General features: G+C 39.3%; 1 protein-coding gene across 5 annotated transcripts in view; it reads left to right on the plus strand.

Moving 5' to 3' along the window:
• MTM1 (myotubularin 1) overlaps positions 1-11,550 on the plus strand; it is a 96,741-nt gene that overhangs the window by 69,586 nt on the left and 15,605 nt on the right. For all 5 annotated transcript variants that reach the window (XM_059883469.1, XM_059883470.1, XM_024988096.2 and 2 more), the window contains 3 exons: positions 2,192-2,341; positions 6,666-6,854; positions 11,018-11,203. In XM_059883469.1, the coding sequence (XP_059739452.1) occupies positions 2,192-2,341; positions 6,666-6,854; positions 11,018-11,203 (525 nt within the window). The remainder of the gene's footprint in view (positions 1-2,191; positions 2,342-6,665; positions 6,855-11,017; positions 11,204-11,550) is intronic.

Raw genomic sequence — 11,550 nt, forward strand, 5'->3', positions numbered from 1 at the left:
TGAGGAATCTCAAATGTGCCTGCTGAGGATATATGCCTTTGGTCATGCTCTTTGAGAATCAGTAACACCCTTGCTAAATACTTTTTTCCTAGCAGTAGTATAACATGGCTTATTCTGTCTGTCTAGTACTGTGAAGCCTACAAGCTCTTACAGGGCCATGTTCAAGCTGCATTGACGGTTGCATGGGTAATTTTGTTTTCTTCCCACTACACGAAGAACATCCATTATATGTTGTCCACAAAATGAATCAAATACTCAGAGTCTAGAAAAGCCAGGCTTCTGTCTTACTACTCAGGAATTGATGTCACAGTGTATTTATGTGTTTGGGAGCTTAACTATTACTGGCAGTTAGATTTCAGTTATATTCATTTTGGCTTAGAGATTCAAATGAATTAGAACTGTAATGATGACTTTTCCAGGCAAGCTTTGATGAGTGTGTATGAGAACTGCCTTTATTGCTGTCTTAGTAAACTTTACCCATGTGCATATTTACTTGCAACAATAAAGTAGGAGGCTACGAGTATTGTTGCTGTTCAGAGGTGAAGGTCTCCTGGCATTTTTAAGAAGATTCCCATGCCTCTTATGGAACAAGAGCTGCATTTTGACCTCTGCTATAACCAAATCATGGGACAGCTAGGAGTTTTGTGATGAGATTTTTCCTAAATCTCATTCTATAAAGCTTGTAAAATAATTGGGAAGTTTTGTTGAATTAGGTTTGAGAATCAAATCAAGCCCAGTGAGTGTAAAGTCAAAGTGCGAAACACTAGACTTGAGAACCTTTAAGCCACCACTTCCACTACGAGGCCTCTTGGCTGAGTTCCCTGTTTAGTCTTGATCAGACATGCAGGTGTGGAAATTTATCTCTGGAGCACATATATGAAGTAGTACGCCTTGTTTCTAGCTTTAGACTATTTCATTTTCAAAGGCTGTGTGTACCTGTCATTAATAACCTGTCTTCTGGGTTATATATGGAGGCAGAAGAAGGACCATTGAAACATCTTGCATGTTTTGGAGACCTCTGTAGTGTTATACATTAAACTATTTGCACCTTAATTTTGAAGTATTATTTACAGTAGTTAGACTTATTTTGTAGGTCAAAGCTTCTAGCTTGAAACAAAACAGTTCCTGTTTTTAAGCTTGCATGCATATATGAACTATTGAAGGTATTTTTTTCTAGACTGCCATTATATTCCATCTTTTTTTCTTATACCTTTCTGATGGGACTTGTAACTCTCTAATTGGACTTGACATCAGACTCATCTGCTTTGTCTGGACTCTATGGGGCCAGACCTAAAGACAAGGTACAATGCTTGTTCCCAAAACAAGCCCCCACATGGCTCACTTTTCTGTGCGTACTTCTGTATTTGTGAGTGTGGGGAGGGAGTTATTCCAGCACCTCTGGATCTTGTCCCCACTAGATGCAATTTTGTGAGTAGACAGTAGGATGGAAGATGTCTTCTGTGTGTCCCTGTCACACTAGCCGGCCGCCTCAAATGCAAATGACTCTATTTGTCATACAAGCCATAGAGCAATCACCCATCCCAAACCACTTGATTGAAAACTCTTAGGAGGTGGCAAAATGAGCCTCCCCAAAGGGGTTTTCCTTACTTCCCTTCTGTGAATTTATTTTTTAAATTAATTTATTTATTTTAATTGGAGGCTAATTACTTTACAACATTGTAGTGGTTTTTGCCATACATTGACAATGACATACTTTGTGAATTTCTTTACAAGCTTAGCTTCTTTCTACTTTGGAGCAGGTTGAAGTATTCCCCCTGTTTTGAGTAGGGGGTAGAAGTTGCCTGATAGCTTTTCTACCCTCAATTAGACACACATGAAGATTACACAATGTACATTTCTTTAAGGTGTGTGAGTGGGTGGGGGGGTGAGCTTGAGTTTCTCTGTACAAGTAGTAAAGAAGAGTTTGGCATGAAATGAAGGAAGATCTCAAGTTGAACAGAATTTGCATTTATCAATGACAGTTTAGAATTTTGGAGCCCACCTGTGTTTTGTCTTGTGTTCTGTTATCTGGATTACCAATCTGGTTCCCTTACTGGGAATCAGTAGAGTGTTATCACTCTGCTGTCAGATGCACGTTTGCCTTCTGCTCGAAAGGAGAAAGGAGACCTAGTGATGGCCAGACCCAGAGAGGAGTCCTCTGTGTTGACACGAACTTCCTTTTCTCCTGCAGGGCTTGCCCAATCACCACTGGAGAATCACTTTTATTAATAAGTGCTACAAACTGTGTGACACGTACCCAGCTCTCTTGGTGGTTCCATATCGTGCCTCTGATGAAGATCTTAGGAGAGTTGCAACTTTTCGATCCCGAAACCGAATTCCAGTGAGTACTGCAATTCATGTCTTTTGTAAAGGGTGCCATGAGAATGGTAGTCAAGTAATTTAGAGAAACACTCTTTTGGAATTTCAGTCCCACAAGATATTATCAAATGTCTTCTGAGTGCAAAGCAGCAGGCCAAATGAGGAAAGAAGTAAGACGTTACCTGCCCCACCCCCCCCAGAAGCTTGCAGTCAAGGATAGAGCATGAACTCAAGTAGTTTTTATATAGGAGAGGGAACAGGTAACACTAGGTGAAAAGGAAGAAGGGAGGACAGGGTCTCTGTGGCTTCTCTATTTGTAGCACAGTGATTAACAGATGTGAGGCTCTTGGTCAGTGTCAGTTGACACGTTAGAAACAACACTAGAAATACCCTATGTTATGGAGCCTGTAATTACAGGCTTTTACTTAGCACCTTTATTAGGATTTGTCTATCTGCATCACGTTTGTAAGCTGCATTCAAACCATTAGCAATCTTAAGACAAGTGCGGATTATCCCAAACAGTATATTACAGTATCACTGGACCTAGTTCATAAAGTAGTGTTTCGGTTCTTAAATATTTATGGATGAGTTGCACTATAAATCTTATTGACTAAAGTGTCTATAAATCATATTGACTAAAAATTTAGAGAATTTTTCCCCTCTGTTAGTTTTCAGGGCATCTCATAATAAGTACATTGTTTTTGACTTTGAAAAACAGAGGTTGAGGAAATTAAACTTTAATGTTATGTCACCTTTGACTTCCAAGTCTAGACATTTTTTTCCTTAAAAGAATATTTGTGTGAAACTTTTATGTAGTATCAACATAATATGCAGAGAAGGCAATGGCATCCCACTCCAGTACTCTTGCCTGGAAAATCCCATGGATGGAGGAGCCTGGTGGGCTGCAGTCCATGGGGTCTCTAAGAGTCGGACACGACTGAGTGACTTCACTTTCACTTTTTACTTTCATGCATTGGAGAAGGAAATGACAACCCACTCCAGTGTTCTTGCCTGGAGAATCCCAGGGACAGGGGAGCCTGGTGGGCTGCCGTCTATGGGGTTGCACAGAGTCGGAGACGACGGAACCGACTTAGCAGCAGCAGCAGCATAATATGAATTGTAATTAAAATGCACTTGGTTCGCTAAGGGCAAGTGTCTGTTCATATCTTCATGAGGTATATATTATACTTGGAAGTATGGTCTTTAGCTCATTTTGCTAGAATGCTGTGCTAATGAAGCAGAGTTACCAGTGCGCTCCTCTTCTGCTCTGCTGAAACATACTTTTCTGTGCTGTAGCCACAGACTCCACCCCTCTCCTGGCCAGCTGTGTTGCTAAGACATGCCTTGCCCACAGGAGAAAGGATTAGGATAATGTGGGTTCATTTTGTTCACTCCTTCATTCAATGAGTATTTATTGAACATCTACTGTGTCAAAAGTGCATGTGAGTGCACATGTACATGTGTGTGAATTTCATGCGATTAAGGGCAGGAGAGGAAGTGAAAGAACTGAGCCAAGTCCACTGTGCTCAGGCTGCCATGTTTATCCAGCATTTCCCACAGTTCTGAGTGAATGGAAACCCACTGTAGAGCAAATAGAATGCTTAGCTTTTTACTTAGCTATTTTATTGATCCTCCTTACCTTGTAATGGGCACCGATTTGCATTTTTTTTTCCTAAAAAAACTTAAGGCTAAACTGTCCATCCCCTCTCTATAGATTACAATGCTTAATAATATCTAATAATTGATGATGTACTCTTTCTGATACAACTCCTAACCACCAGACTCTTGAATGTAACCCAGGAAACGTATTTCCTTTTTAATAATAAATCATTAATATTTGATATTCAGTTCTTTAAAAAAAACTCATAAACATACAAAAAGAATTGATGAGAAAGCAGTCTTATTATGTTATCCATAAATAAGATGTATAGTGTTAAAATATCACTGAATAATAAAATAACCCACATGCATTAATGTTCCCATTAAATGGGTACATATTCCTTTGTTCTCCAACAGGTTGGTTTTAATGTTACTGAATTCTTTAACATATAATAACATATTTATTTATTTTAGACATTTAAAAAAATACTGTTAAAGATCAAGGAGACTGCCATCTAGTGAGGACCACACTTAACATTTTGATATATGTTATTCCAGACTTTCTTCTATGCATACATATTTTTATTTGAAAAAAATGAAATTACTCTGTGGTTTGTGTCTCAATCTGCTTTTTCTACCTAGCATTTATCTTGGAAAGAACCTTCCACACTGTTGACTCTCTGCTCATGTGCCAGTATATGGAGTCATTCAGTTTTCTATTGTGAGACATTTAGCTTCTTTCTAACCTTTTGCTATTATAAACAGTGTTTTGCTGGCTAAATCTTTGTGTACATTGTTAATTATTTATGGCTTCTACATATTAACTTCAATAAGAATAACCTAATATAATACCATATACTTTTAAAGCACTCATGGTAGTTGATGTTGTAAAGTTTATATTATTTGTACCTGGTCTGGCTATATAGCAAGCATCCTTTTTATAAAGGTAGAAAAGAAGAAGAAGCAAGTAAGAGGTGAAACAACTCATAAGAATAGCATTTCTTAACATGGCCTGTTGATTCCAGTCTTAAATCTCCCAAGCAGAGAGAAGTGGGGAAGCAGAGCAGAGAGCACTGGGGAATGAGGGTCTTTATCAAACAATAAATGTATTGTATATACAGCAATTTGCTCTTTTAAAAGTGATCTCATTTGGGGAATTGCCTGGTGGTCCAGTGGTTAGGACTCTGCATTTCCACTGCTGAGGGCCCAGGTTTGATCCCTGGTTGAAGAACTAGGATCTCACAAGCCACCTAGTGTGGCCAGAAAAAAAAAAGTGATCTTGTATCAAATCAACATATTGTACACCTTAAATTTACCTATTGTTGTAGGTCAAGTGTATCTCAGTAAACCTGAAAAAATTAAATTAAAAATATATAGATACATAAAAGTGATCTCACATCTTTTCTCTCTTGGAGGCCAAGCCATGGCAGGTGGGTGGGCACGTCTCACCTCCACACTGTAGATTAGAAAATGGAGCTTGTACCCAGGCTCGCAGTCCTGAGCCTTTGGACTCTTAGTCAAGGCCACAGTGGTATTTTGACTGGGCCCTGGCAGGTGCAGAGACTCAGTTGAATGAGTATTCATTCATATTACCATATAATCTCTTCTCACTAACCTGTTATATTATTATACACTGCAATTTTTATGGACATCAATGCCTGTAATTTGCCAGAGTGGGGAGATGACTTCGAAGATGACAGCGTACTTGGCTTTGTATTAAGTGAGCTCGAACACTTCTGCGGTTCTTGTGCCTGATTTTCATGGGTTTTTATACTCTGTGCTGGATTTATGTGTTCTCCATTTGTCCTCCCAACAGTGCCACACCATCACGTGGCTCCATATTTTATGAAAGAGGGAAAGGAAGTGACAAGAGGCCGTGAGCTCAGTACCCAGGTCAGAACCACCGCAAGAGGTGTGCCTGTCCCAGAGCTCATGCTGTCACCCACCATGCTTACCTCCCAGCTCCTCTGTGTGTTTTTTTTTTCTTTTAACAGCTTTATTGAGATAGAGTTCACCTGCCAAACTATTCAGTCATTGAAAGTGGACAGTACTGTAGTTTTGGCTATGTTACATTGTTAGCTTCCTTTTACAGTCTTGTTTCTTAGGTGCTATGAGCTGAGCGACCAGGTAGCAAAGTGTGCTGGGCTTGTGTGTGAAATTAGAGAAGGTTGATTCTGAGAAAAAGCTTGAAGAGCTCTCCCAGGAGGCAGATGTCCAAGCTTTGTTATGGAGACCCTGGCAGCTCTATGGCTGTCCTGAGCTTCTGTTTGCTTCCTTTGGGTTTTCTGTGTTAGATTCTACAATTGAGACTATCGGGAAAATGACTTGCAGGCATGAGTTGAGATTATAGAGACAGGACCAGGGCTGGTTTCCTTTATCTCTCACCTTTTACTGAAGCTGTTTCTGGGTGATGACAAATCTGGTGCAAGCTTCAAGACGAAAATAAAATGTCTGAAGCTTTCTATTTCAAGTGATGTAACTATTTTTAGGTTAGCATTTAACATTTTTAGATGTGGTGCAAATTGAGAAAAGACTAGTCAAGCAATTAGTTGTTCTTATTGGCTCTGAATCGTCCTAACGGTTAAACATGTGTTTCTGGGCACACAGGGAAATCAGAGGTGAACAAACATCCTATTTTGGCAAAATCAGTTTCACTTCATCATGATTGTTAGGGCTCTCTTTTCTTATGGTTTTAATTGAGATTTAGTTGTTTTCTTGATAGTTTAAAATTTCTGAACCAACTGTAGGTGCTGTCATGGATCCATCCTGAAAACAAGACCGTCATTGTGCGTTGCAGTCAGCCTCTTGTTGGTATGAGTGGTAAACGAAATAAAGAGGATGAGAGATATCTCGACGTCATCAGGGAGACAAACAGACAAGTTAACAAACTCACGATCTATGATGCAAGGCCCAATGTCAATGCAGTGGCCAACAAGGTGAGTGTATTTCGTGACATGGTTCTACCTTATATACAGAGTGCAGTGTTTCACATGAATGTTGTTGTCATGACTGGTCAACATGTGGATTTAAATTCATTAAACTTTGCTTAGATCAGGAAATGAGTTCACTAAGGTAGAAAGTAGTTTTAATCATAAAACATATCTGAAAATTTGATTTCCTTAAAATCAAATGAAGGGGGCTGCCCTGGTGGCCCAGTGGTTGAGACTTTGCCTTCCAATGCAGAGGGTGTGGGTTTAATCCCTAGTCGGGGACCTGGGATCTCATATGCCTCATGGCCAAAAACCAAAACATAAAATAGAAACAATACTGTAACAAATTCAAAAAAGACCTTAAAAATGGTACACATAAAGAAAAATCCTAAAAAAAAATTCAAATGAAAGTCAACTTTTGATAAACTAGGCAAGTCTAGAGCTGTAATGAACTTGGGTTTTGGCCAAGATCTCAGGCGTGTGTTAGAATCTCTTTGGAGCCCTTTAGGCTATTGATGGTCATCCTCAATGTCAACACTATGTCATTCTCAGTGTATACACTAGGGAGGCATCTGTGGGGATTGTGAGAAGCTGTAATTGTTAAAATCCTAAATTTGTATCTTTATCTAAGCAGTCTTGTCTCTAAACTCAGAAATGTGTGTTCTCAGTTATATGAAATAATCCAAGAAATGAGGAGCTCCATGTATATGAATTTTACAGTTATTTGTGCATGCGTGCCAAGTCACTTCAGTCGTGTCCGACTCTTTGTGACTGTATGGACTCTAGTCTGCCAGGCTCCTCTGTCCATGGGATTCTCCAGGTGAGATTACTGAAGGGGGTTGCTGTGCCCTCCTCCAGGGGATCTTCCTAACCCAGGGATGGAACCCGAGTCTTTTATGTCTCCTGCATTGGCAGGCGGGTTCTTTACCACTAGTGCCACCTGGGAAGCCCTGGTGTCAGTGTCTTCAGAGAATTATTTCTCCAGGGTTTCCTTGGCCTTCTTAAGCAGAGTATGCTGAGTACACCTAGGTAAAGTGATAAGGCAGTGTTGCTTGCAGGGGCCCCTCAGCAGCTGCTGCGAAGGCTGTTTGCCCCTGCACGATATGGTCCCAGACTCAGAAATACCTTTGACATTCAGTTTCAACTTTGGTTTTATTTTTTTCCTTTTCTCATTTCCAGTTGTCACTTATACATGTTCACAGTGGGCCTGCCCCATCCCAGCTTTGAGATTTATTGCTGCTGGTCAGATATAGGCTTACATTTCATCATCTTGGATATTTTACTTATCCCGAAGTCATTTACCTGGCATCTTGCATTATTGAAAGCACAAGGCAAGAGCCTGAAAGCAAAACAAGTCCTGAAGCAGCTCACCTAGATGTGGTAGTTTCCTAAACAGACCCTGTAATGTCTCTCTACATGGGCATGTGTGTGGAGCTCCATTTACAATTATTCGCTCACAGATCATGCACCTGACACCTTTACTCCTGGGGAGCCCCCTGCCCCTTGTGTATTTTTGGACCAGCTATTTGTTACTGCAGTTGATTTGGGTTTAGATAATGAAAATGATTTTGAAATTATCTATAAAGCAATCATGAAGTGAAATCAATCAATAGATTAGGAATAAGAAGAAAATGTTTAGTAAATTCAGCCCACATATAAATATCTTGTTGTATTATCCTTACTTTTATATTTCTGCTATCCTTCATGTATAATTCAGAGTTGAATACATGCATAAAATGAAGTATTTCCATGTATACATTTAGCCTGAAACAGATATGATATAACATTAAAATGAGGTATTTAGAAAGGATATTTTAAGGTATATAAAATGCATAAAATGAATACCTTTATCATATTAACTCTAAAGCTCATTTTTGTAGCAGTAGAATTATTGAATGCCTTTTTAAGACTCAGGAAATTTGCCTGTGTGTCTAGTCTGTTTAGGAATGAAAGGAAGGAAAGTATTATGGGAAAAAAAAAACCTAGGCTTGAAAAATCTGTGTATCATTCTTTAAAAACCACATTCAGGGTCCCCTCCTCTCTCAGCTGTGTCTTCCTAGCCATCTATCCATGGCAACAGTCTGTATATTGTACTAGGTAACTTGGGTTGTTCTTTTTTGTTGAAGAGAACTGAAAAGAAAACTTCAAAACTAATCCGAGTTGGAGATTTTGAACTTTTGGTAACTCACTCTGTGCTTGACTAATAGATTTTTACCCTTCTGACTTCTCTTTGAATCTAATTATTTTGCCCTTACGGATATTTAGAAATTTACAACCCCAGATGTAACAAGCATTTTAAATTAAACAAACAAACAAAACCCAGAGACAGACAAGATCCAGCACCCTGTGATGAATTAAAGTGGGGCTGTATTAATGTCTGTTTGGCAGGAACTTTGGCAATGAATTATTACTTTTTCTGTGTATCATCTTCAGTTATTTAAAAAAGAAACTCCAGCATTCGGAATGTCTTTGAAAAATCAGTAACTGTTTACAAACCACATGTCACGTGTCCATGGGAGGGTGATGTGTGTCTTTGTGTGAGAGGCTTGCAGAGCTAGTTCACAGTGGAACAGGCACACTCCTGTTGTGACCTCCGATTGTAGCTGCAAGGTGTTATTCCTTGAAATGTGACCCATGTGGGTGTATATTCGTTAGCTGATAGCTATTTAAAAACAACAAAGTGAATATTTGTTGTCTACTACTGATGCTATTTGTACCAAGCTTTAAAAACACACTACTGTTTAAATAAAAAACAATTTCTAACCTGGAGTCTGTGGAGATCGAGGCCTCTGGCTTGTACATAGGTCTCCAGGTTTGAAGTTCAAGTGGTAGCCTTACTTCTACTGTAGGAAACCTTCTCTGTGACTAACCCTGGGAAAAAAAACTGTAGGATGTATTGGCCCTTCTGTCCCGAGCTACAATTGTTGTAAATAAAAAGAGAAGAGGTTTTCTGTGGCAGTGGCAGGCATGTGGTTTGTCTGTCCTTGGCTTTGACTGTTTACTTACCTTTACTTGTGAGTTTACATATTCATATGTTTTTATGATGTTAATTAGCATCCTTCCATTTCTGCTTGCTTTCTTCACAGGTTCCTGAATGATTTAACCTTTTCTTAAAAGGCCAGGGGCCATGTGTTCCATGGCATTTTCAAACATTAAGCAGAAATCAGCCCAGTTCCTAAACAAAACCATAGCATTTCTTTTTGTCTTCGTGGAAAACAGGCATCTTCACCACCCTGTGAAGGGGAAGTGATGCCCACCCTGGCAGGTTGATGCTGGCAGGCACCACGGCAGGTGGCGGCCATCTCACTCCTCTTGAAACCTTTTGTCCTTCGAGGGCCAACCATGCGCAGCACTGTCCCTGGTGTTTTTGCATAGCACATGGACAGTCACAGGGCACTAGAAAAGATTCAGGCTTTGAAATCAGATGACTTAAATTCTGCTTACCTCTGACTTTGGGGTAGTTAAATAGCATCTGTTCTCATTTGCAAAATGGAGATAGTAATACCTGTCTTGTAGCATTGTTATAAGAATTAGATACAATGATGTAAAGCAAGAATCACCATATCTGGGATGTCAGAGAGGCTCATTAAATGGTGGCTGGTGTTAGCTGTTATAGAGCCCAGCTCCTTTTAATCTTAGGCGACCTCAGTAGTATTATCTCCTGTTCTTCAAGAGACAACATTGAGGCTCAGAGAGGTTAAGTGTTTTGCCACAGGTTGCACAGCAAAGAGGGGCTGAAGCTGAGCTATCGACCTGGGTCTGTCTCCAAAGCCTATCTTTTTCCTCTAGCTCATCGTGTCCCATGTGAGCCTGCCCTCGGAGTACTGTTAAAATCAGATAGAAGATGAGAACCATTCAGGACCAGCTCTTGCCTTTCCAGATCCAGAAGAAGAGCTAGTAATTAGAGAACATTTTGAAAATGATTTTTTTTCTTGCAAATACAGATTCCCAAGAAATTGCCAGCTCCCCATCATTTTTTTCCAGCTCAGAGTGTGACTAATATTGTTGAGGTCTAGTGTCAGATAGGAAGTCGAGTCACATCAATTATTAAATCAAAGTTACAAGGTTTTAGGTTAAGATTTGGATGACTAATAACCTTTGAAATATTTGTGTAAGTAATGGAAGAAATAGAAAACCCAACTTACTGTTTTGTGTATCTTGTTTCTTAGGCAACAGGAGGAGGATATGAAAGTGATGATGTGTATCATAACGCCGAACTTTTCTTCTTAGACATTCATAACATTCATGTTATGCGGGAATCTTTGAAAAAAGTCAAAGACATTGTTTATCCTAATGTGGAAGAATCTCATTGGTTGTCCAGTTTGGAATCTACTCATTGGCTGGAACATATCAAGGCAAGTATATATTTTGAAAAAAAGATGTCTGTATATAAAAAGAAAATAATTGTTCAGTGAAACAGGAAATTGTTTTAATTCCTTAAATTGAAAAAAAATTGAACAGTGAGAGAAACAATATTTGTTGTATAGGGCCGACAGTTTGTGTTTCTTTACAATTTGCTTACCTAAAGTAAAGATATTCTTGAGAGTTTGTGGAGATATCACTTTCCAACTCATCAATAGCGAGTAGTTGAGCCTTTCCCCCAGGTTTATGTAACCATTACTGCATACGACCTACAAGAATCTGGAGCAATTGTTTTTATTGAAACTAATCTCAATGGACTTAATTTAAAGAATGAATTTCG

Source organism: Bos taurus, chromosome X (genome assembly GCF_002263795.3).
Source record: "Bos taurus isolate L1 Dominette 01449 registration number 42190680 breed Hereford chromosome X, ARS-UCD2.0, whole genome shotgun sequence".
Lineage (NCBI taxonomy): Eukaryota > Metazoa > Chordata > Mammalia > Artiodactyla > Bovidae > Bos > Bos taurus.